Source organism: Agrilus planipennis, unplaced genomic scaffold (assembly GCF_000699045.2).
Source record: "Agrilus planipennis isolate EAB-ADULT unplaced genomic scaffold, Apla_2.0 scaffold7, whole genome shotgun sequence".
Classification (NCBI taxonomy): domain Eukaryota; kingdom Metazoa; phylum Arthropoda; class Insecta; order Coleoptera; family Buprestidae; genus Agrilus; species Agrilus planipennis.
The window spans coordinates 3,362,588-3,386,835 of record NW_020439340.1 but is presented as its reverse complement, the minus strand read 5'-3'; the positions used below and the strand labels follow the sequence as shown (position 1 = coordinate 3,386,835).

The window sequence follows — 24,248 nt, the reverse complement described above, 5'->3', positions numbered from 1 at the left end:
GAACCACCACCCACCCATTCCCACGATTCCTGAAAGCAGGCTGAAGAGGGCCTTCCGCCCTACCTTCCGGCGTAGTCCGGAGGGACTGCCCGCCCACCAGCATTACTGGCTGATGGGAATAAAACACCCAAAAGTTTTTTTTTTGTCCAACCAAAGTTAGGACTGACGACCTTAAGTAGTAGTAGTAGTAGTCGAATTGAGAAAGTCGGTTAAAAAAGTGAAAAAGTCAAAACGTATGCTGATGTAATAGATTTTGACAATAAAGTACTTGAAAAATGAAAAATGTAATGATATGTATCATAAGCTGAAATTTAATTTGGTCATTACCTATCAAATAAAATTAAATTGAATAAGTAAACGAGCTGTTGTTACCTATTTGATTTATTGTCATTTTAGCGGCTCGTCCTGGCAATGTATGTTATAGCAATGCCCATTGTCGACTTTGGACAGCGGACAGCCACTGTGAATTTCTGATTCCAAATCTTTTTGGCCATTGCCAATGCAACGCACCGTTCAAACGTATCGGAGATTCTTGTGTTAGATCGGCTTTCCAGTCTTCCACAACACCTCTTCCGATTGCAAGCAGCACCGTTCAAATTATCACATCCACAACAAAAGAACATTTCTTCACCACTAGCACATCTCATTCTTCGTCAACAACCACACATAATCAAGAGAAAGAGACAGACTCTAATTCTATACCTGATAGCAACACGAATGGATTTGGCGATAAGGAACGCGACAAGGACGATGACGACAACATTGTTTTTAACACGAAGAAGCATTCTTCTGTCACCACACAATTGCCAACGGTGGCAACAACCTCCAAACAACCCGGTCACATCCCAACTTCGACATCAACCAGTAATTATTTTAAATTCATAAATAGTTTGAGGTTTTATGAGCTAGTTTAGGAAACTCGAATTGTAGAGTTCTTTTTACGGATTGGGGAATTTTATTGTACGTTCAATAATCTTTTGACTGTTCTTTTTAGTACAAACTTATTTTTTTGTAGATACATATGTTTTAAATTTTCCTTTCTTGGGACATACTGTATACACGCATTTAATTCATTTGCAAGAATGTGTGTACAGCTATGCGTTTTCATCGCTAAATAATTCACGACTAGGTGATGGTAAATGGTTTTAATTATTTTCACGTCCTAGGTAAGAATTTTGAGGACACACAGCAGGATTCCTGTTTCACGAAACTGGGGTTTTCATATAAAAAGGCAAACTAGTCTTTAAAACCAGTACGGTTAGCTCCATATTTATTCTCCTTCCATTTTTCATTTCCGAGTATTCATTGGTTTGATTATAATTGGAATATAAATCACCGTTGCTATTGTTTCACGTATTTCACCAATATATTATTGTATTTCATCATCACGTGTGTATCAGGGTGTTCCACGATAATAACATTACATTTACTGTACTACAGGGCCGGATTGAGATATACATGATACACTGGAGTAATTTCTTTAGAGAAAATTCATTAATTACATGATTCTAAAATAAGAAGAGAGAGGCTGGAGTGCATAAAGATTTCATTAAATCTCACATATAGGACGCGAGAGATCATTGAAGATCTCACGCCTACTACGTCTTCACAAATCTCAGCAAGACGGAAGTAGATCCAAATTAAATGAAAAACACCTCACGTAATTAATGGTCACCCCTACGTACTTTACTTAGAGGTAACAAGTTGAGTTCTCGGATAAGTTTCATCTAATTAAGGTCGGAACTGAACTGTAACAAGTGCTTTCCCGACATTGAATAATTCGGTTGCTCTCTTTTAATGAATTCCTAAGCTTGTTTTTATCTCAATTTTGGTCCAGGCTTGGTGTACTACAACTAGAGTTCTTGCTAATGACAACGACGAAATAGACTGCGTTGACGGTTAGTCAATTAATGATTATTTATTATTAATAGTAACAATTTTTGTATTAGCCGAAGTTTAATATTGGAATAAAATTTTGGGTAAAAGAAAGAGTTTTTGTTTTGCATTCTGTAGTTGCTCTTTTTAACAGTTAGAACTATTTCCCTGGGCGAACTAACTAATAAGTAATAGTAATAATAATAAACAGGACATATGTAGTTGATCCTTTATTAATAGTAGTCTATTTCATCTTTCTCGTTAGCATTTCAATTTGTTTTGTGTAGACGGTAGAAACTATTTCGATTTTTAGTTCCACCTGTTAGTCCTACCGGGCCTAGGGTGCGTGTAGAAGACGGAAATGGGGCTGTAAGCTTGGGGCTTCCTTGCGTTACGGACTTGCAATGTCGTGCTGCAGATCCCTCGTCCAGATGCGTCGAAGGTGTTTGTGATTGTGTTATCAAAACGAACGGGACTAGCTCGTGCTCGGCAGGGAACAGGGGATGCATACCGGGGACGTTTCAAGTAAGTCATTAAAAAATAATTAAATTATATACAGGGCGTATTGTAATCGATTCAATTTAGTGTCGCAGTTCCGGCACTTGTCTGAGTTGGTTCTTTGTCTGTGATGGCCACAAGGATTGCATCGATGGTTCTGATGAGGAATGTTCCCGTACGAAATGTCCTCCGGAGGCGTACAGGTGTAAATCGACAGGTCACTGCGTGTCACGTGCCAGTCGTTGCGACGGGGTAACCGATTGTCCGGCTGGTGAAGACGAGGCAGATTGTCAAGTACGTAATCAAGTTTTTTCATCTTTTGTAGTCAAATACAAAACAGAACCCTTACAATTACATCACGAAAATATGCTGAAGACAGATATGAAAATTAATACTATATNACAGGTGTAAATCGACAGGTCACTGCGTGTCACGTGCCAGTCGTTGCGACGGGGTAACCGATTGTCCGGCTGGTGAAGACGAGGCAGATTGTCAAGTACGTAATCCAAGTTTTTTCATCTTTTGTAGTCAAATACAAAACAGAACCCCTACAATTACATCACGAAAATATGCTGAAGACAGATATGAAAATTTATACTATATATTTTATATTAGCTAATAATAGGAAAAGTTTAGCATATCGACCTAAATCTTGAAAGAATAGGTAGGTAGGTATCTAATAAAATTTCCTTTTGAATTTTTCCCAAATTATTGTACTAAACATCGCACTCGAAACCAATTACATCCGAAACTGTTTTAAGCAACTAGTAAAGAAACCCAAAATCAAAAATATTTTTAAATGGGATTTTCCGTAATATGACAAACATAAATCCACAAATTCTGTGGCGCAAACTCATGGGACTATTTTGAAGAGGTTTTAGAGCCTCCACGCACATGAGAATTTAAAAGTTGTATTTAATAATTTTCGTTTACTGAGTTAAAGTGATAAAATGAAATCTTAAAAAACATTAGATACTTCCTTAGGTATAGGTACCTATCTCAAAACTAATATTTTTTTACAAAGCCAGGTCTTGAAAAATAATTATTATCTAGGTTTTCTTAACAATTGTTCAACATTACCGCTCCTTCTACCAAATAATAATTTGGATATTTCTTTTAGAGTATCAGTTTGCTTTTCTTTTTTGTTATCGCAGGCTATAGGAAGAAAAGGATGTCCACCTGATACGTTTCAGTGCAGGGATGGAAAATGCATTCCCGAGTATGAGTTTTGTAACGCTATCATTTCATGTAGCGATGCTAGTGACGAGCCCGCCCATATTTGTAGAGGTAGAGCGAGAAGAAGGCTTTCTGAATATTGTCCCCTACGATGCGGGAATGGTAGGTGCAGATCCAGTGCCATTGCCTGTTCGGGGAAGGATGGTTGCGGGGATGGCACCGATGAACTAAATTGCTCAGTTTGTCGTAAGTATTACTAAATTATTTGCAACATTTATTAAACCGATTCTGTTTGAAAATTGGAAAGAATTTCGCAAATAATTAGAATTAGATCAAAAGTAATATTCATCATCATCATAAGGTCATCAGTACTAAGACTGGTTGGACACGTACCTCCACTCTTTCCTATCCTGAGCTAAACTTCGCATTTCCCTAAAACTAGAACAGCCCACATCCTTAACTATTTGCGAACAGTAATCTAATCTAGGTCTACCTCTACCCCTCCTAACTCCTGTTTCTGCCTCTAATATGTCTCTGACTAGACCTTCATGCCTGAGAAGGTGTCCTACCAACCTATCTCGCCTATTTTTTATTGACTTCCATAGAGTCCTCTGTTCTCCTATTCTTTCCAATACCTCTTCATTTCTAACCTTTTCTACCCACGATATCCTCATCATCCGCCTATAACACCACATTTCGAACGCTTCTAACCTTTTCTTTTCCGCCGCTCCCACTGTCCATGTTTCGCACCCGTACAACGCCGTGCTCCAAACATACACCTTTAACAACCTTTTTCGAATTTCTAAATTAACCGTTCGCGAGCATAGAAGTGACTTCTTTTTATTAAAGGCGACACGACCCTGCGCTATCCTCTGCTTTATATCCCTACTACTCCTTCCATCCTCACTTATCTGACTTCCTAGGTATCTAAAATCAGCCACTTCTTCTAATTTTTCGTCTCCTATCTTTATATTCGCTCTTTCCCTACTTTTTCTTCCCTTGCATACCAGTATTTTAGTTTTACTTTTATTTATTTTCATACAGTACTGATCTGTCAGTACCGCTTCCATTTTATTTAAAGCTATCTCTAGGTCCTCCTTGCTAGATGCTAATACTGCTATATCATCTGCAAATCTAAGCATACTAATCTTTTGCCCTTGCACATCTATCCCTACAGTTGTACTGTCTTTAATGATGTTGATGGCGTCTTCGATGTATAGATTAAAAAGTAGCGGTGACAGTGTGCATCCCTGCCTGACTCCCTTCCTAATATTTACTTCTCTACGTTGCATCCCCAGCTCTATAACTGCCTGTTGCTCTTTATACAAACTAAGTATCACTCTTCTATCTTTGTAATTCATCCCTACATTTTTAAGTATATTTAACATCTTGTCCCATTTAACATTGTCAAAAGCTTTCTCTAAATCTACAAATCCTATGTACGCAGTCTTTCCTTTTTCTATCGTTTTCTCTATTGCTACCCTTAATGCTGGAATGGCCTCCCGCGTTCCTCTATTTCTTCTAATATTCGATAGACTTTTTAATACCTATGCCAAAAGAAATTAGTCAATAAAAACAATGAATCACCCTAATCTACGCACAATTAATATACGTTTATTTTAACAGGATGTCCGCTGGTGAAAGGTCGAAGTTTATGAAGATAATATTAACGTAACTCTTCTTTAATTGTCTCTATACAAAACAGTACTTAAACTTTACTTTTTCGATTCCTTACTCGTCGGCATTTGTACATAATTTAGAACAACGGACGCGAATCAATTCGATGGTGGAAATTGAAAATTTTTCAATAATAATTTTACTTTCCCCTTTGAATTGAATTGATGTTATAGAATGCATTTCTGCATCGATTTTTATACAATTTCTTTGCTCAAACGAACACATTCCTTACAATACCAAATACGTATGTAGGTACATTGTGAGTGTAATAATGAACACTTATTTTTAAGTATTTAATTAANTAATAAATCTTTAGACAATACCATAACGATATTTCTGAGCGACCATGGCATGCGATTCGGTGACATACGTTACACGAGAGCGGGATGGTACGAAGATAAGTTACCATTTTTCTTCATTCGTTTACCACCGTGGTTCAAAAACAAATTCGCCAACGAATATTCTTCTCTTCGACAGAACATAAATCGACTTACAACCCCTTTCGATCTTCATCAGACTTTGAAGCATATTTTGGTGTTGTCGGGGAAAAATTATACCAGTGAACCGGGCATTTCGTGCCCAGACTGCAGGTCCTTGTTTACTCCCGTTCCACAGGACCGTTCCTGTAACGACGCTGGAATCCCCAGGACGTGGTGTACCTGTTATCATGCCAAAGAAATGGACACTGAAGAACCCATAGTACAATTAGCTGGGAAATATATTGTAGACGTTATAGAAAACTGGAAGAAGAACGCCGGGACAGAGGCAGAAAAATGCGAAACTTTTACATTAAGTAAGGTTATCACCGCTCTCGCTTTTACTACCGAAAATTACATGTATGTCGGTATTAAAACGTCACCAGAAGCTATTTTTGAGGCCCCCGTCGTCGTAAAAGGTAATAAAACCCATCCCCAGCTCGAAACCAGTATCGATCATATACTACGAATCGACTTTTATGGGAAACAAACGTGCACTCACGAACTTGAAATTAAAAAGAGATGCGTTTGTAAGTAGCAAGTAATGTGACAATTACATTTCCATTATATCAGTATTAAATCATAAAAACATATCGCACGCCGTAAATAAATTCATTGATAACTATATTTATGTGTTCGGCAGCAATTTCGCTAACGATCGTCATCTTTGTAAAGAAATAAAACAAAAAGATATCGCTTTTTTGCGTTAATTTGGTAAAGTCCAGTTGAAGTCGTTTACGTGGTGAATGTGAAAAATGGTGCTATCTTGCCATGAATGTTGTAGGTCTAGCTACTATTATTAATATACACCTACCCAAGATATTCCGGTAGGTGTTTAAGTAGATTTCATTTGTAAGAATGCTACAGTTTCTTTACGAGTTAAGAAACAATTGCTAATTATTAATTTATACATAGACAAAAAAATAAAAAGTGAAAATGTTGTTTTAAAGGTCTTTGTTAATAATATGCAAATTGTTCTTGTGCTGCGCTATTTCTTTGTATCTACGTATCTAGTCCGCGAAATATTTTGTAATTAGCAGTTCAGCTAATAGCACGTATCACAATGGAAAATTGTTGATAGTGATTCTCCTACAAAGTGACGAAAAATGGAACTTGCCCCTTCAAAAATTTTTTTTATATAGTTCTGGTAAGTATTTGTATTTTTTTTACTCTCGGAGAAATACGTTATTTTGATATAATTTAGCAATCATATTTTTTTTAATGAGAATTATTGTTTAGTCGGTATATCTTAAAATTGTTGTTTATTAAATCTGAAGACGATATGTTTGAAGGCCTGGAGCAACGAATTAAAAAGGAAATAAAAATTTATCTTCAGTGTAAATCGCATAAATTGTTTTTAAATTACCTAATCCTTGATAAATTCTTCACGAGAAGATAATGACAGCCTCGTTCACCATAATGAGTGAAAACATAAATTGTTCTGGGAACGAAATTAGAAAATAAGCCTCGAACAAAAATATTTTGCATTTTTGGATGATGCACTCAGATGATCAACGACAAACATTTTTTAATTAAAACAATTATTGTTAACCCGTTATGTTACAACAGGAACAGAGTCAACAACTTTTAAACAATTGTCTAGTCTAATAAACAAAACAAACGCAAATAAAAATTGTCTATTCATAATTTTTGCTAATCGAATATATATACATATGTATAGGATCTGGGTAGACAACTATTATAGTGATAAAATTCAATTTTATCTTAAAAACAAATGAAAATAAGTTAAGGGATTAGTGCTTATTTTTTTCAAATTGATAAACAAATAATCCCAACTATAACCAAATAAGAATACGTAGTCGAACCTAGACAAAAATTAAAAAGTTTGATGGTAAGGGAGAAATTTCCCTTAACCCGAAATTTCTCTAGCTCGAACATAATTATTAGAGAATCCAGTTAGAAAAATATAATAATCAATTTTTTTTATTTTGGTGATATAAATGGTTTACAATAATAATTAGACTAAATGTTTTGTAAGCATTATTGTATGTATACATAGCGAAGAGGCCTATCAAAAATGTTTGCCTGTTGTTTTTACAGTTAGAAGGAAGTGTGATAGTGGATAATGGGACAGTATCTAATAAGAGATCTAACAATTGTTTTTAAATGAAATTAGAAGGACAGACTAATTTCATCAACAGTATTTATAACTTTTGTAACTTGATCAAACTATTTAAACAAAATTTATGTTTAGTTGATAAAAAAATATACGGAATGAATTTTACAATGATTATTGGACAGGGAATGTCACTTAAATCGTTAATTATTGTTATCTGTCGTTAAACAATAATTGAATAAATTTATATCCCATTGTCGTGCACTGCGATAGTGCCTACACCAGATATCATACGAACGTAAAGGTCAAGATTAACATTAATATTTATAAAGTTAATAATGCAGCATCCTTATATTATCTAATTGATCAGTAAATGTAATCGTTTTTTTTTTTTTTAATTATTTTTCTAAGAAAAGTAATAACGTACGTAATAGCAAATAGCAATATGTACGACGAAGATTTTTTATTATCTTAAATGAGATTGATGTAGTTGTTCGCTGTTGATGAAATTGTAATTAAAACACTCGGTATATTCCAGATTGAGCTTATTTACTCGATGCGCATTTTTATTATTTCCATTAATGTAGGTAATTGATAAATTGACCAATAAAAGAATGGTTGTAGAACATTGTGTTAGATAGTTGTTACCCGAAATTCGAAACGAAGTCCTGAGCGGCGAATTTCCTGAATGGGATGTCGTATGCGATTTTTTACCATACCTCTGTTCCGAAAGTACGTCGTTTGTCAAGTTTCTGAATTCAGTCATAACTTAGTAAAATAATAGATAATTTTTTATTTAACTCGTTTTTCGTGAGCTACTGTACTTTATGCATCGTATATAACATAACATTTTGTTCGAATACGTAACTAAGGAAATGTGTAGGGGTATCTAGAACTTGATAAAAGCTGTGTAACTCTCATTGTCTTCACACACATAAACAAGTTACCTACCAGTAATTTCAATTAGAGCAATGTATTGAGAAGGAATATCAACGGTGACAACACGGTGATAACAAAATTTAAGACAGCTGCTGCACTTACTTATTTACCTACCAACTGTTAGTGCCTATTAAAGCGCCAATAAAAGTTTTACAATTGGCGGCATCAATCGATCACAATTTTAAAGCGCAACACACGCGATGGTCGTATTACTGCCAAGTGAAACAATTATAAATAATTTTCACACCTGAAAATTTCGCAGTCAGTTTAGAGTTCTCTCTCTAATAAGTAGGAAACATTTTCTTAATACAGTGGTTAATCTGCGAGATTGTAGTGCTGCTAGTGCTTTCAGTGCAATTTCAAATTGCTTTACGAAAAAGTAAGTTTGTGTTTGGACCTTTTCAAATTCATCAAACAAAAACGACACATTTTTTTGCAGTAAAATATATGCAAGATATATTTTTATTTATTAATAAATTTTGTAAACGTTCTGTAACGCCTTGTGTCTGCTGGTTTTAGAAAAGGAGAATTGCTAGAGATTTGCGCGTGTGCATATGAATCGATTTTTCTATTCATTCACTAAATGATTTCCATCAATTTTTCATTGGTTTGATGTAGTTATCAGAAAGGGGAGAATTTTTTTGAAAAATTCAAGGACTATGGTCGATAATCTTGGGTTGTGTTTTTGGGATAAGCGTGCGATTCTAGTGGTCAGAAAAGGCATTTTGTTATCAACCGATGACCTTTTACAACAATATCATCAGCAGCAATCGCGATGGAAATAAAAAAAAAATTAAGGTATTCATTCAGATATTCGTAGATATGTTTTTACTTGTTATGCTTATCAGACTGTACGTTACGTTATTTGTTTATGTTATAAAATCATTTTCGAAAACCTCAGCATTGCATTTGCAAAAAATTATTGCTTGCACTGTTGTTGTGCAATTGTTTTCTTTTTCTTTCATTTTTCACGGTCACCCTGTTAGTATATTATTCACGCTTTTCATTTTTTTCGATATTAAACTTTTGAAACGCATAAACCAGAAACATAAACTGATATGGTAAAAGTTACGAGAAAGATTTCGTTTTTATTACAACATAAGAAAAATAGAGTTGAAAATGCGTAAGTAAAAATTAATTCTGTTCACGTTTCATTTCGGTCCATAAGGTCCGTTTGTGTCGCAGAAAATTTATTATTAGTAAAAAGTAAACAAGAAACTTCCGTGCTCGGTACATTTATGCACTTAATTAAATTGCATGTCGTACGTATGCATGTACGTACGTTCGGCAATGTCACAGAAAATATTTAAATAGTGAACACGGCGATCTACTTTACAGATTTTTTGGGAAAGGTATGGAAATAAATAGAAAAAGTTATGGACTGTTTGCCTACTTGTTATTCGGAGTAACAGTGACAATAATGCTCTTTTCTTATTCAAATTTAGATGTAACAGTACCGTATTTCATAAAGCCAAGTAAGTACAAAACAAACTAAAAAATAAATGTTGTTTATAACACTAAAACTACTTTTGTAATCTTAAACAGGCGCGTTTTTCATAGATTCAACAAATTCTCCAGGTGTTCTTAGTGCTTTATTTAATTTAAGCTTAGGTAAGATAATCGTTCTTTAAAGGGTAAATGAGTAATTAAATCTTAATACCCAGTGCAACTTTTAGATCAACATTTAAAGTTTCTCGTACGCAATTCGAAATGTGCCATTCCCGATTTAGATATTTGGGACGTTCAGGTGAAACCATTGATAAGTAAACTTTCTTATTTTTTCTGTACCAAAGATCGCCTTCTTACTTACATAGTTAAAGAAAACAACGAAACTAAAATCAAAATTGATACTTCAGCTAAATGCTACAAAAAGGAGGTTGAATGTTGTGCCAGCACCATAAACAGAGTAACAGAAAATGACTTCAGGTGAGCAACACCGAAAAAAGTTCTATTAAAACTATATAAAGTGGCAGTTGCGGCTATCAGGTGAAGTAAGTGGAGAACATATATAAATATACATTCTGTTATAATATTTTTCGTTTTGCAATAAATGAAGACATTTCGTGTACAAAAGTTCCTTTATGATATTGGTAAATTACAAACCAACTTTCGAATAGTGAAGAGAGTGCAGCCGTTTGAACAATCTGCTGCACCTTAGGTTAATTATTGTTTGTATTTGCGACGTTTGCTTTTTGCAATTCTTCACTTGTTTCCGAAAGTACTAGCCGCCGCTGATGCAGAATTATTGCAAAATCTAAAACTGTTTTGTGTAAAATTGTAGCTTATCGAGATGTGAAAAATTCAAGGAGGAACTATCGGTGAATTCTTCGGTTTTCGTAAAATGTTACAATCGGAAATCGAAAAAAACGATGTACAAAAACGTTCACGCAATTATAAATCCAAAAGACGTTTACCAGAAAATGAAAGACTCGAAATTCTCGAACGGCACGGTAAATCCCCTGAGTGTTCTTATCATATCAATAGATAGTGTATCTAGAATGCATTCCCATAGAGCTTTACCAGAAACGAGAAAGTTTTTAGAAAAAAACGGCTGGATAGAATTGATGGGATATAATAAAGTAGGTGAAAATACATTTCCTAACGTGATGGCAATACTAACTGGTTTGAACGAAAGTGCAAGTTATAAAGATTGCAATCCTACCAAGCTGGGCTGTTTAGACAAATGCAACATGGTTTGGTACGACTACAGAAAGCTGGGATACATCACGGCATACGCTGAAGATCAAATGAGTTCCAGTACCTTTAATTACCATAAAAAAGGCTTCGAAAATCCACCGACTGACTACTATTTTCGACCGTATATGATTGCTGCTGAAAAAGAACTCAAAGCCGTTTGGAAAGATGGCATGGTTTATTGCACAGGTAAGAAATTATTAAATATTTTATCTCTTTTAACATACCTAATAATTCTTTCCATTCTCCACAAATATAATTTTATGTTCCTTAACAACCAAAGCTTCTTTAGTCAAAACTATTGCTTCTTTCTCTGTCTTAATTTCATCGAAAGTATTTTTCTACATCTCACTATTTTAATTTGCTATTTTTCTTCACCTTTGCTTTTCTCTTTCAATTGGCGCTTCCTTGATGCTATTACGAAACCGTTCTTGAGTCAAGTTTGGTTGCCCTTCATACATAAATACCCATTTTGGTATAGGTCCCGAGACTTCTGGAGAAAGAATCCTTAACATTGCCAAAGATTTCATCTCAACATTCCGCGAAAATCCGTATTTCGGTTTGTTCTGGATGAATACCTTCAGCCATAACGCGTTAAATTCCGTTTCACGGATGGACGCCAAATTAAAAACTTTTTTATCGGAAATTTCAAATAATAAATCTTTAGACAATACCATAACGATATTTCTGAGCGACCATGGCATGCGATTCGGTGACATACGTTACACGAGAGCGGGATGGTACGAAGATAAGTTACCATTTTTCTTCATTCGTTTACCACCGTGGTTCAAAAACAAATTCGCCAACGAATATTCTTCTCTTCGACAGAACATAAATCGACTTACAACCCCTTTCGATCTTCATCAGACTTTGAAGCATATTTTGGTGTTGTCGGGGAAAAATTATACCAGTGAACCGGGCATTTCGTGCCCAGACTGCAGGTCCTTGTTTACTCCCGTTCCACAGGACCGTTCCTGTGACGACGCTGGAATCCCCAGGACGTGGTGTACCTGTTATCATGCCAAAGAAATGGACACTGAAGAACCCATAGTACAATTAGCTGGGAAATATATTGTAGACGTTATAGAAAACTGGAAGAAGAACGCCGGGACAGAGGCAGAAAAATGCGAAACTTTTACATTAAGTAAGGTTATCACCGCTCTCGCTTTTACTACCGAAAATTACATGTATGTCGGTATTAAAACGTCACCAGAAGCTATTTTTGAGGCCCCCGTCGTCGTAAAAGGTAATAAAACCCATCCCCAGCTCGAAACCAGTATCGATCATATACTACGAATCGACTTTTATGGGAAACAAACGTGCACTCACGAACTTGAAATTAAAAAGAGATGCGTTTGTAAGTAGCAAGTAATGTGACAATTACATTTCCATTATATCAGTATTAAATCACAAAAACATATCGCACGCCGTAAATAAATTCATTGATAACTATATTTATGTGTTCGGCAGCAATTTCGCTAACGATCGTCATCTTTATAAAGAAATAAAACAAAAAGATATCGCTTTTTTGCGTTAATTTGGTAAAGTCCAGTTGAAGTCGTTTACGTGGTGAATGTGAAAAATGGTGCTATCTTGCCAAAAAGTTTGCAGATATTAATAAATAATAAGTATCTACTACATATATACACTTACGACATATTATATATTTTTTATTCGGCAATTATACTTATTAAACAGTTGAAAAGAGAAATGATGCCTCTAAATTGTTTAGAGTTTACGACAAAAGCATTTTCGACACACAAGTGTGCCAAATTGAAATGTGATAAAAAAGAATTACTCGAAAGCAATCTTTGGATTTCCTTAATGATAGTGATAGGATGAAAATTAAAATGTGCTGTCATATATACATGAAATGCAAATTATTGTTATTGAAATTAATGTTTCAATAGAAAAAAGTACCAGTAGGTAGTTTATTTACTTAGCGATAGAGTAGATTAATTGTTTAATACTTAATTAAACAATATTTGTTATTGCTATGTGATTTAATGCCCTTTTTAGATACATATCCAAAAAGAAACTCTTATTTGTCTTTTAAATGAATTGTTTTTTTATTATATTTTTGAAAATATAAATAAATTTTTTAAATATTTTCTTCTTACTTTTATTTTCGTCGAATTTATGTACAGGTACAACAAGTGGTGTATGGTAAGTAATATTTGAAAATAAAAGTCAATTTTGATTTTATATTGACAAATAATTAGCACTATTTTTATACAGAATTTACACATTAACAAATTTATGATTTTTGTCTTATTTTTTTATTATTGTATTAACTCTCGTGGGGTTAATATCAACGGATTTTCTTCGGTTCCTGAAAAACCTAACGTTATCAATTCTCTAAACGATTTTTCAAAAATAATTACCTTCCGATACATTTTCCGCTGAACTGATAGAAGAAGTTTCTTGAATCCGAATTAGGGGTGTCATGGAATTGTAGGTAATATGGGAATAAGAGGGTGGAGGTGAATTTGGAATGGATGCTGAACTAGTAGCCCCCGCATTTATTTTGTTTTCATTTTCTGTAAGACCATTGTCTAGAAATGGTCCCAGCGATGTCCTTCTACTGCCCGAGGAGGACTCTTGAAAATCGTCGCCGGTCTTCCGGGAGCAACGGGAACAACTTCGCCTAAAGAATATTCGTATAAAAACAATAATTATAACAGGAGGAAAAACGTTTTTAAATTAATTGAGACGTACTTTCTTGAATTTGAACGGCTTCGGGAATCGGTTGAACTTTTCCTGACGGTTCGTCTGTACTCGTTGCCCTTTGCTGGGGTCCTTATCACTTCTTCGTATTCTGGTGGAGCCTCATAATTTGGTGGTTCATCTGTTATCAAATCTTCTTGACCAGCAACACCATCTTCTACACAATTTTTTTTACAAAAGAACTTGAATATATCAAAGAAAAATATTGTTTATATTTTGTGACAGCTTTGAAAAGTTCGAGGTCCATTAGTTTGGTGATAAATATATATTTACCTTTCTTTTGACCATTTCGCTAGACACCCTTGATAATGGGACAACACCCAAAAAATCCAAAAGCGAATATTCGTCGAACCGCCCCGCCCTCAACTTTATTTATACATCGATTTTTAAATTATATTTATGATTTCTTTGAAATAATTTGTAAAACAAACGGAGTGCTTACACTTACCTAAAAGGCTACTAATGGTTTGAAGATGGTCTTGAAGCTGCCTTTGTTGTCTTGCCCTTGCGTTTATACGATAAATCAAAATAATCATTGCGAATATTAGAGCTACTAAACCTGAAATTGTCTATGTGTTATTTCTCTAAAATTACTTTTTATTTAATTTTGAGGCTTTACCCATGCTGCAAATTATAAATGCGACTGTTGCTGTCTGTAAGTCCGCATAACGATCGATTTTGGGAAAAAAGAAATTGGGGGTATGAACCCAGTGATGGTCTTTAGACTCTACAACACGTAATTTATTAACTGGAATGTCCAAGGCAGAAGAAAGTGGGGTAATTAGAATTAGAATTAGAGCAAGCGACGCGGAAGAGAGTTTCTACTTCTGCCTCATCGTAAAGTAAACGACAGCCGTGCGTGATGCTGTGGATCAAATGATTCGATTATAAAATGAAAAATTTACCTAGCTGACCAAGGAATTTGATAAAAAAATTTATACGAAGTAAGCTAAATGTCTCAATTACACCACTCTTCCCTATTATTGTTTTGTTTCAACGAACCTTGAAAACAAGCCAGAGGTTCATCACTTTCGTCACCGCAATGATTGAAACCATCACAACGAAGAAACAAGGGAATGCATCGATGATTTTGACAAAAGAAATCAGAACCAGGAATGCACTCTAGAAAATATTGCATTTGCCTTTATTTTTGTTGTCCAAGTTTCATTGTTTTACCTTTGTAACTGAATGCAGTGTAGACAATTGAAAGTCGGGATTCGGGTCGAAAGAGTCCCTTTAAACTTACGTAAAATCCTTGTGAGAGAGACACAACGTGTTCTTTCTTTTTTGACAAGAAAAAGTAAGACATGGGATGACGTAGAGTTTCCAACGCCGGTTCGTTCGATGTTACACCTTGTCGAACAGTCAGTTGTGTGTTACCGCCTTTAATTTTTCGATTTCTTTACATTGAAAAACAAAGAACAGTACAAATTTTATAATTACCAAAATCGGAAAATTCGACCACTTTGAGGTACAAATGCGTTTGCAAATGCATATATCCTCGCGGTGGTTGTATTACCCAGTAACAATCGAACGGTTTTGTACCTTCTTTTACCATATCCATCATGGTAATTGCGCCCCCTAAATTACTAACATATCCGCCACAGTCTAAAAAAGAATGTTATTAAATAATTAATATATTTTAAGAAATATGATATTTTTTGTAACCGGTGTTTGGTCGTAAGGTTACGTCATTATAAGCGTCCCCTAATAAAAACATATACGAAGCTTTAAACCCCATACTGGTACCGCCATTTGCGTAGAATCTTATCACCAAAGTGGGCCCTGACGAAATTATAACTGTCGGTCTAAATGCCGTCCCTGTGGCGACTTCCATTCTTTGACCATTCCAGTCAAAAAACTTTAATTAAAATAGTATCTTTTATTTATTTATTTTTTTGAAACCACTTTTACCTCACCTCTATAATAGATGTTCTAGAAAGGTAAAAGTCCGAAAATATCAATCGTATTCGACAATTTTCTGCAGAATGGCATTTAACAATGTATTCAATACTCAAATCCCTCGGGTATGAATAAGGGAAGAAGGGAGATGTTAAAAGTTGAGTTTCATTATTAACATTTCCGTATTTCGGAAAACCATTAAAAACTTGACGATTTCCTGTTCAAATATTCGTAAAATATTTTAAATACTGTTCCCACATTAGTAAAAAATTAAAAAAAAAAAGATTAGATAATACTTACTTTCCGATGAAAACGTAATTGTAAATGCGTGATCATAGTTGGTGCTGAATAAAAAAGAAATTGCCACACTTCTCGTTTGGCTTGTGTAAGATAACGAGGTGCTATTGTTTTTTAAGAAATGACCGCAAAATTGTTCCCCGGATGCTTCATCGAATGGGGGCTCATATATCCAAACGTAGTCGCACCCGCACGAATCTAGTACTGTGTTCTTGTCGCAATTTCGTGAAATATTTAAAAACCTTTAAAAAAAACAGTAAACGTCAGATTCTACGTCCTTTTTTACATAATTATCACTTCTTAGGGCGTAACAAATCCCTTCAATCGTCCTATAATTTCACGAGCGCTTTTTTATGTTTAAATTACTCATTACATTTTAGCAAAAATGAAGCCGAAAAGTACTTATTTGACACCGCACTTGAAAACTGTTAGCACCATCAGATTCTACGTCCTTTTTTACATAATTATCACTTCTTAGAGCGTAATAAATCCCTTCAATCGTCCTATAATTTCATGAGCGCTTTTTTATGTTTAAATTACTTATTACATTTTAGCAAAAATGAAGCCGAAAAGTACTTATTTGACACCGCACTTGAAAACTGTTAGCACCATCAGATTCTACGTCCTTTTTTACATAATTATCACTTCTTAGAGCGTAATAAATCCCTTCAATCGTCCTATAATTTCACGAGCGCTTTTTTATGTTTAAATTACTTATTACATTTTAGCAAAAAAGAAGCCGAAAATTACTTATTTGACACCGCACTTGAAAACTGTTAGCACCATTAGATTGTACGCCCTTTTTTACATAATTATCACTTCTTAGACCTTAATAAATGCCTTCCATCGTCCAATAATTTAACGAGCGCTTTTCTATGCTTATTTTGAATAGGGAAGGAGGCCGGTATTTTTCTGAATGCAGAATAGAATAGGAGGGAGAGAGAGAGATAGATAGAGATATTGTAATTTTTCTTAGTTGTTCAGATTAGTGAGTGCGTTACTTTTGAACAAATACGTAATAGTTATCATATTTACTTATCAAACATCATTACTTTTTGAATTTATAATTGGTTAGGTCGGCCATCATTTTATTTAAAAAATGGAACGATCTGATTGGCTGTCAAACGAATTTTTAATGATGGCCGCCTTATAACAATGTAATTGTCATCAAAGTTATAAATTTGTGAATTTTTGCAATTTAATCAGTTTAAATTCCGTAAATTATGTTTATTCAAACGAGTCGGTATAATTCGCAACTGTAAATCAAAATTCCTTGAATTTTTAACATGCGCGAGTGGACGAATTTTCTCAAAGTTTAAATGAATAAGTTTTCTTAAACCTTTAATGAAGTTTCAAATGTATTGGTTTAATTTTTCGATGAAAAGAAGTTTTATATAGCAAAAAACAGTAGATTTGTTAACATATAGTGTTGAGAAAAAAAGGATTTTGTTTGGAAAACGTGATGCTGAGACTTTGGAAGCTTCCCAAATATCTTCATTTCATTTGGCGAAATTATATTTAAAAAGAGGTATGTAATGAGAAGCTCTAAGTAAAAATTATTATAGGTAAATATAAAGGAAATGAAGATTTCCTTCGTATTAGCTGTTGTTTAGGTCGTAAGTCTTATGCTGATATCTTTTTGAAAGTCATTAATTGTACATTGGTTTTTAATAACGATTAAATAAAAACTTAAATGTATTATAACAATTACTTAACTTAAATGTAGGTACTGATAGTACGACAGCATATTTGAAACTTACGTAAACTTCAAGGATATAATGCAGCTTGGGCACGTTATTAATTCTAAACTGCACTGGCTGTGAGTAGATATGTTATGAAGTTGATGTTTATAATGATATTCCCTTAAATTACTCTCATTTCTTGCTGTAAGCACCCCTTCTTCCCCCAATTCTAAGTACATCCTTCGCCCCGTGAATTCCCCACAAATTTCATGGTACATGGACGACTTACTATTCACTTCATTTATTATTATTAATAATATAATGATTGAATTTNAAAAAAAAAAAATTAAATTAGAGGTCTTCATCGTCTTCTGGTAAGGCTGTTTGTTGAGCCTCTATGAGATCCTTTTCGATCTGTTGCTGCCAGTTGGGGTCCATGTGCACTTCTGGGGGCACAAGGGCAGGCATTGCCACAAATTCTAAGTTAGGGTCTCCTATTAACTTCCTTGCTAGCCAGAGGAATGGTTTTTCAAAGTTATAGTTGGATTTCGCAGAGATATCATAGTACTAAATTAACACAAAAAAATATTGTTATAGAGCATTCTCTTAAACATTTATGTTTAAAAATGAAGAAGTATAGATTCTATTTACTTAAAAGTTATTATCAGAATTCCATGGCCACATCTAAAACAAATTTAAGTAGAGAAAAAGAAATTTATCACAAAATAGAAAATGAGCTAATCTTATACCATATTCTTGGGTATCCTTTTTTCTCCATTCCTTCTCTAACTGCTTAACAAATTCATTAAAAATAGTCACTGGTTTTAATAGACTTGTTTTTTTAATATCTTTGATGTTTCTGGAAACTACACTTTCTTCTGTTGTAATATCAGAAACACTTGATTCTTGCTCCATAGTTTTCGCATCGTATGCATTTACTTCATCCATAATGCTTCTATAAAAATATAGTAAAATTGTTACAATGTTTTTTTTAATAAATTTTTACAAAATTACGTTATTGTTGGTACTGAAATTGGATCAAAACGATCAACTAGCTTTTGGTTGAATGGTACTGAAATTTTTCCTGTTTTTGGATGAACAGAGAAAGGAGATTTCAATAAATGATTCATTCCTATTGAAACCTTGTAATCTAATCTTGGGTATGAATATTGCAGTTTAATTTCCTCCTTTAAGTTTCTAAGGTGTTTTGGAATTTGCTGCTACAATAAAAGTCTTTAAGATAAAAAATATTATTCATATAGTAACTTTCTACTCTCTGAAGCAGGTAATCAAACTGTTGTACAAATGCATTCCATCTTCCCACAGTAGTTTTAGCATTGGATAAAACTTCATCAAAATGAGGTCTAATATCATCATCAATTATTTGAAGAAAGTTTCTAAGACGCTCATCAGTCCCAATAATGTCTTGTCCTCTAAGAATATCTTCTTCGAAATATGAATCAATGATTCTTAAAGCTCTCCTAAAAATATTATTTTAAATAATAAAGTTACAAAAATACAAGTACCCTACTGTATTGATGTGTGTAAATGTTCATCTGGCAAGTTGACCTTTTTTGATCTGTGTGCACCACCTTCAAGGAGTACCAGATATCCTGCTACAGCTTCACGACATTCACTATCTAACACTCTTGCTGCTTTATCACACACCCAACAGTGGATACCTCTTCTACCTGAAAAAATCCATAACAAATGCTTAAAACCAAAATCTTCTCTTAGAGCTGCATCCAACACTTTGCAGGCTATAACCATAAACTTCCAGCACTTTCGGCATATATCTGCTCCACTACAACAACTTCTAATATCATCATAATCAGTCAGGTCAATATCGAAGATTAATTCTCTTTCTTCGGGAAAAAAAGTTGTTTTTCCTTTTATGAGGCTGGGTTTCATGTTATACACAGCACCTATGTCAATCTTTATAGGATTTTTCTTTTTTACTTTTTGTGCGAATTCGTTATTATTATCAAAGGATAAATAACGTACATAACGATCGCCTTGTAATACAAAGGTGAATTCTCGCATTTCGAAGTAATGCCAGCTGCCTGCAAAATTAAAGAAATTCAAGATTCCAGGGCCCCTTTTATTAACCACCTAAAATAATCACCGTATGAAAGCCACCTGCACAGCGAATCGAATGGAAATATTCTTTTGTAATAGATAGGAAGCACATATTGTAGTGATGTTTCATCAAACCCTTCTTTTGTGTGAGACATTTTTTAAAAAAATCACTTTCTTTTTATAAACGTTAAGGTTATGTTAAATGGCGCCAAACTATTAAATAGTTTGAAAAAAATGGCGCCGATAATAGTTCATACACCATACAGTAGATGACACTTAACACTGGAAATAGCAATTTAATCAGTTTAAATTCCGTAAATTATGTTTATTCAAACGAGTCGGTATAATTCGCAACTGTAAATCAAAATTCCTTGAATTTTTAACATGCGCGAGTGGACGAATTTTCTCAAAGTTTAAATGAATAAGTTTTCTTAAACCTTTAANTTTTATAAACGTTAAGGTTATGTTAAATGGCGCCAAACTATTAAATAGTTTGAAAAAAATGGCGCCGATAATAGTTCATACACCATACAGTAGATGACACTTAACACTGGAAATATTTTTGAATTTTATTTTATTAATTATTGTTTCGTCTTTTCACCCTTAAATTTGTTAAGATTATGTTAAAAAATTAAGTTCAATATCTAATTTTCTGAGCTTTTATTGAAATAAAATGGATATAATTTTTGTAAATTTTAATTCTTGATATTTGCAATTATTCTAATTTAATTAATGAATTAAAGATCATTAGATTCAAATTTAACTTTATTGAAGTATCATTAATACACAGTACACGTTTTTGATACTAAATGTACAAAGCAAGTTTTATAAAAATAGGAAAGTCCTTCTCACATTCATCATTCAGTTCAAAACTTTACATACAACTTATTTTTTTATTCGCGAAAAAAACACCTTTACTTGTTCATTTGCGACAGGGGGTTCAACAAGTTTACAAGCTAACTAAAAAATTTTCATTGGAATTAAACAGTGGTAATTACAAAAATTAGTAGTAATTAATCCAGTTAGTGATAAAAAAGAAAAAGAACAGTGATCATTTAGAGTTGACGGTGGTAGTGCTTTTAAAATTCGTTTACATCTAAAAACTAAAAAAAAAAAAATTAAATTAGAGGTCTTCATCGTCTTCTGGTAAGGCTGTTTGTTGAGCCTCTATGAGATCCTTTTCGATCTGTTGCTGCCAGTTGGGGTCCATGTGCACTTCTGGGGGCACAAGGGCAGGCATTGCCACAAATTCTAAGTTAGGGTCTCCTATTAACTTCCTTGCTAGCCAGAGGAATGGTTTTTCAAAGTTATAGTTGGATTTCGCAGAGATATCATAGTACTAAATTAACACAAAAAAATATTGTTAGTTTTATTCAAGCCATACAAAACGAAATATATTACTCCTTTTTAATGTCTTTGTTTCATTATTATTCTAATTTGTAATAGAAATAATTAGATTCAAAGTTAACTTTATTGAATTAAGACTAATAATCTGATGATTGTTCTTATTAATTAAAATAATAAACCAGTAAATTGTTGTTTGATATAAATACAAGTCAATTTTTATAAGCAATTTAATTTTATAGCACACATACGTATATTGAGTTCTGGAACAAAGGAAGTTCTTAGGGAAACTGGTGTACCTTTATAGTAATAAGCATTTTTCATTTAACATAAACAAATTCAGATGGGTCTGCTTATAATTTTAGTAAAAGCCTATTAGTTCTCGTAAAAATTCATGGAATTTAAACAAAATATTTTTTTAAAGCAAATTTATCTACTGCACAAGTTATTTTTAAAACTGACTTCATAAATCAACCTGAAGCTATTACAGGTGTAATCCTCATCAAGGACAAAAATAACCTCCAATATTCATAAACATATTTAATTAATAAATAAAAAAAAAAATAATAAGCACCCAAACAACTCACCTGTAGATTCTTCTTCCTATGGAACACAATGCTTTTTGCTTTGACTTTCCTATCTTTGATATCCACCTTGTTACCACAAAGAACAATGGGAATATTTTCACAAACACGAACCAAATCTCGATGCCAGTTGGGAACGTTTTTGTAGGTAACACGGGATGTAACATCGAACATAATTATGGCACATTGTCCCTGAATGTAGTATCCATCACGTAGTCCACCGAATTTTTCTTGACCAGCGGTATCCCATACATTGAAGCGAATGGGGCCCCTGTTAGTGTGAAATACAAGTGGATGCACTTCCACACCAAGAGTAGCAACATATTTCTTCTCAAATTCACCGGTTAAATGCCGTTTGACAAAAGTTGTCTTTCCTGTGCCACCGTCTCCAACAAGGACACATTTGAATGTGGGCATATCACTTTCTTGAGCCATTTTTATGATTTAGCTTTGACACTTCTGTAATAAACATCAACAATTATTAACCAATTTAATTATTTTTACAAAATTTGTTCTCGTAAACGCAGCAGAAAATACCGGAAATTTACATGGGCATTAGTAACGACACGTTTTGAATGAATTTAATTTTAAGTTCGGCAACGGTCTTAAAGCGTATCAAACGAATTTCAACACTTCTAGCCGACTTTACAATTATTTTTCTCTGCTTGTAAATAAGCTACGAAGAAAATAATAATATACGAATATTGTACTAATAAAATTGTACCTACCTTAAAATTTTAAAATGTAATATTCTTGGGATGGATTATAAATTAGCTGATGTAACACGACAACAGCAAAAGTCGTTAGAGTTCACAATGGCGTTCCCTGTTCGTAAAGGAGTATGAGTCAGGCGTTAAGGTTAAATTATTTTTTTTTTTTTTATAGAGCGTAGTGAAGTTGAAAGTTAAAGCAGAAAGTATTATAAAAAGATGCGTGTGTTAATAGCTTAAATTTACTAATATTTAAATGAAAAATAAATAGTTTTACAAATTAATTTCCTCATTACGTCACAGAAAAGTATGACGTAGTTGACACATGCGCATGAAACGCACGGCACTGCAGAAGTGCCAGTTGCTTGGATGTATCGATTTCCGAGAAGGTAGTGTGTGTTCTTTGGTTTTTAGTGTCGTTGTGTGTGAACGTTTTGTATGAGATTTTTATGTAAAACGAAAGAAATCCGCGGGGTTGTGTTCTTGATCACTCAACATGACGAAGGATAGATTGGCGGCTCTTGTTGCGGTAAGCAGAGTTTTCTACTACATCCTTTTTGAGTTTCCTGTTTGAAAACAATATACAGTTAACGTGATTTAAATTATCTTCGCCCCTTGGAAGGTCTTATCAGATCCAAATTTCGTTTGTCATGTATGACAGAATTTTTTGGCCATATAGGTATATCCACTTGGTAATTTACATAATTTAGAAAATTAGGTTAGGTGATTAAATAAGGCTGTTAGAGTTTGTCATCAAATGTCATAATAACCATCGTCATTTGCCCCACCCCACGACAATTTTTATTGCTTTTTTGTAAAGGGTTGAATTGTTAATTTTGGGGTTTTATTGTTTCCAGGCCCAAAGTGACGACGACGATGTTGGGCCAGACGATGTCGCCGTCAATGTTGAGGGCCGCGACAGCTTTATGGAAGCCTTCTTCGCGGAGGTGAGTTCGTACCCTATCTAGGGATCTTCCTTTTTTTGAGTCCCAAAGCTTTTTAGATAACTAAACTGTATCAGACACAATATTACTATCTAGTAACATTATACTTATTATTATTTTTTTATTAAATAAAAAGTTGCAGTCATTTGTTTATTTTTGATTCAGGAATAGGAGTTGTAGGACAGGTGCTTTTTTGGAAAGAAGTGTTTATAAAATTATGAATGAATGACGTGTTTAATAAACGATGATTCATTTACTCATGTACAGTTATGTGTACCATTTTTTTTTAAATTATGATTCGTTATGTTTAAAGGTATTTTTTGTACTAAAAGAAACAAAGGTTTCCTTTTTCTTTCATTCCATTGTTTTGATAGAGTAATGTTGTCCTTTTGGAGCGTTAAAATTGTGCTGTAAATTATTTCCAGCTACTGTATTATACCTACAAAGCATACCATAAAAAAAATTCTGCGAATTTTATTCTTACTCGATTGTGGCACAAACTTTCTTCATACTCTGTTGACAATGTAAATTACCTAACATTAACTCGAATTTCTGTTTTCTCTTCGT

General features: G+C 33.7%; 7 protein-coding genes across 18 annotated transcripts in view; 4 read left to right on the top strand and 3 right to left on the bottom strand.

Annotated features, from left to right (window-relative positions):
* Nucleotides 1-5,527, top strand: part of LOC108737687 (low-density lipoprotein receptor-related protein 2) — a 22,725-nt gene extending 17,198 nt beyond the window's left edge. Inside the window, exons 4-9 of one of the 2 annotated variants that reach the window (XM_025978613.1) lie at nt 397-864; nt 2,189-2,400; nt 2,461-2,576; nt 2,779-2,869; nt 3,528-3,795; nt 5,176-5,527. In XM_025978613.1, coding sequence (XP_025834398.1) covers nt 397-864; nt 2,189-2,400; nt 2,461-2,576; nt 2,779-2,869; nt 3,528-3,795; nt 5,176-5,207 — 1,187 coding nt within the window. In that variant the 3' untranslated portion in view covers nt 5,208-5,527. Of the gene's footprint in view, nt 1-396; nt 865-2,188; nt 2,401-2,460; nt 2,668-2,778; nt 2,870-3,527; nt 3,796-5,175 lie in introns of both variants that reach the window. The other variant, XM_025978614.1, reaches the window with a different exon arrangement.
* An 8-nt stretch (nt 5,528-5,535) lies between these two features.
* Nucleotides 5,536-6,468, top strand: LOC112905699 (the record flags this gene model as incomplete). The annotated part of the gene is made up of 1 exon (XM_025978615.1): nt 5,536-6,468. A coding segment is annotated over one exon (705 nt), but the record flags the coding sequence as incomplete, so codon positions are not given.
* Nucleotides 6,469-6,629: 161 nt separating this feature from the next.
* LOC108737692 lies at nt 6,630-13,523 on the top strand. 10 transcript variants are annotated; one of them, XM_018470741.2, is made up of 8 exons: nt 8,735-9,097; nt 9,238-9,516; nt 10,057-10,193; nt 10,264-10,329; nt 10,395-10,465; nt 10,533-10,644; nt 11,000-11,601; nt 11,894-13,523. In XM_018470741.2, exons 5-8 carry the CDS (start codon nt 10,429-10,431, stop codon nt 12,775-12,777), a joined length of 1,635 nt encoding a protein of 544 aa, XP_018326243.1. In that variant the 5' UTR covers nt 8,735-9,097; nt 9,238-9,516; nt 10,057-10,193; nt 10,264-10,329; nt 10,395-10,428; the 3' UTR covers nt 12,778-13,523. The 10 variants fall into 10 exon arrangements, with proteins under 10 accessions (XP_018326235.1, XP_018326234.1, XP_018326241.1 ...); XM_018470742.2 differs by having other exon boundaries at nt 10,383-10,465; XM_018470733.2 differs by lacking the exon at nt 8,735-9,097 and adding an exon at nt 6,630-6,849 and having other exon boundaries at nt 9,337-9,516; nt 10,383-10,644.
* A 73-nt stretch (nt 13,524-13,596) lies between these two features.
* Nucleotides 13,597-18,337, bottom strand: LOC108737696. The gene is made up of 12 exons (XM_018470749.2): nt 18,099-18,337; nt 16,342-16,580; nt 16,059-16,258; nt 15,808-16,000; nt 15,583-15,747; nt 15,316-15,522; nt 15,142-15,261; nt 14,759-14,866; nt 14,588-14,698; nt 14,131-14,296; nt 13,797-14,059; nt 13,597-13,744 (listed from the first exon to the last, which is right to left on the bottom strand). Exons 1-12 carry the CDS (start codon nt 18,296-18,298, stop codon nt 13,695-13,697), a joined length of 2,022 nt encoding a protein of 673 aa, XP_018326251.1. The 5' UTR covers nt 18,299-18,337; the 3' UTR covers nt 13,597-13,694.
* Nucleotides 18,338-18,613: 276 nt separating this feature from the next.
* On the bottom strand, nt 18,614-20,324 carry LOC108737656 (DNA primase small subunit). Of its 2 annotated transcripts, none has more exons than XM_018470618.2 (6): nt 20,146-20,324; nt 19,552-20,083; nt 19,294-19,501; nt 19,035-19,240; nt 18,770-18,975; nt 18,614-18,704 (listed from the first exon to the last, which is right to left on the bottom strand). In XM_018470618.2, exons 1-6 carry the CDS (start codon nt 20,252-20,254, stop codon nt 18,685-18,687), a joined length of 1,281 nt encoding a protein of 426 aa, XP_018326120.1. In that variant the 5' UTR covers nt 20,255-20,324; the 3' UTR covers nt 18,614-18,684. The 2 variants fall into 2 exon arrangements, with proteins under 2 accessions (XP_018326120.1, XP_018326121.1); XM_018470619.2 differs by having other exon boundaries at nt 19,035-19,237.
* An 862-nt stretch (nt 20,325-21,186) lies between these two features.
* Nucleotides 21,187-22,869, bottom strand: LOC108737653 (GTP-binding nuclear protein Ran). Its single transcript, XM_025978764.1, has 3 exons — nt 22,756-22,869; nt 22,031-22,486; nt 21,187-21,438 (listed from the first exon to the last, which is right to left on the bottom strand). The coding sequence occupies exons 2-3, from the start codon at nt 22,460-22,462 to the stop codon at nt 21,223-21,225; spliced, it is 648 nt and encodes a 215-aa protein (XP_025834549.1). The 5' UTR covers nt 22,463-22,486; nt 22,756-22,869; the 3' UTR covers nt 21,187-21,222.
* Nucleotides 22,870-23,012: 143 nt separating this feature from the next.
* Nucleotides 23,013-24,248, top strand: part of LOC108737641 (syntaxin-1A) — a 27,378-nt gene continuing 26,142 nt past the window's right edge. The window contains exons 1-2 of the mRNA XM_025978748.1: nt 23,013-23,266; nt 23,595-23,684. Coding sequence (XP_025834533.1) covers nt 23,234-23,266; nt 23,595-23,684 — 123 coding nt within the window. The 5' untranslated portion in view covers nt 23,013-23,233. The remainder of the gene's footprint in view (nt 23,267-23,594; nt 23,685-24,248) is intronic.

Excerpts from the sequence above, each read along its gene's own strand:
- LOC108737692 (XM_018470733.2), top strand. The coding sequence starts at position 9,494 with ATGGAAATAAAAAAAAAATTAAG. Across the intron at positions 10,194-10,263 it reads ACCGTATTTCATAAAGCCAA|GCGCGTTTTTCATAGATTCA; the intron begins GTAAGTACAAAA and ends AATCTTAAACAG. Across the intron at positions 11,602-11,893 it reads TGGCATGGTTTATTGCACAG|GTCCCGAGACTTCTGGAGAA; the intron begins GTAAGAAATTAT and ends ATTTTGGTATAG.
- LOC108737696 (XM_018470749.2), bottom strand. The coding sequence starts at position 18,298 with ATGTACCATGAAATTTGTGGGGAATTCACGGGGCGAAGGATGTACTTA. Across the intron at positions 15,523-15,582 it reads GGTCGAATTTTCCGATTTTG|GCGGTAACACACAACTGACT; the intron begins GTAATTATAAAA and ends GAAAAATTAAAG. Across the intron at positions 14,699-14,758 it reads ATTTATAATTTGCAGCATGG|GTTTAGTAGCTCTAATATTC; the intron begins GTAAAGCCTCAA and ends AGACAATTTCAG.
- LOC108737656 (XM_018470618.2), bottom strand. The coding sequence starts at position 20,254 with ATGTCTCACACAAAAGAAGGGTTTGATGAAACATCACTACAATATGTG. Across the intron at positions 19,241-19,293 it reads TTGATTACCTGCTTCAGAGA|CAGCAAATTCCAAAACACCT; the intron begins GTAGAAAGTTAC and ends CTTTTATTGTAG. Across the intron at positions 18,976-19,034 it reads ATTTCAGTACCAACAATAAC|AAGCATTATGGATGAAGTAA; the intron begins GTAATTTTGTAA and ends ATATTTTTATAG.
- LOC108737653 (XM_025978764.1), bottom strand. The coding sequence starts at position 22,462 with ATGGCTCAAGAAAGTGATATGCCCACATTCAAATGTGTCCTTGTTGGA. Across the intron at positions 21,439-22,030 it reads ATAGGAAGAAGAATCTACAG|TACTATGATATCTCTGCGAA; the intron begins GTGAGTTGTTTG and ends GTGTTAATTTAG.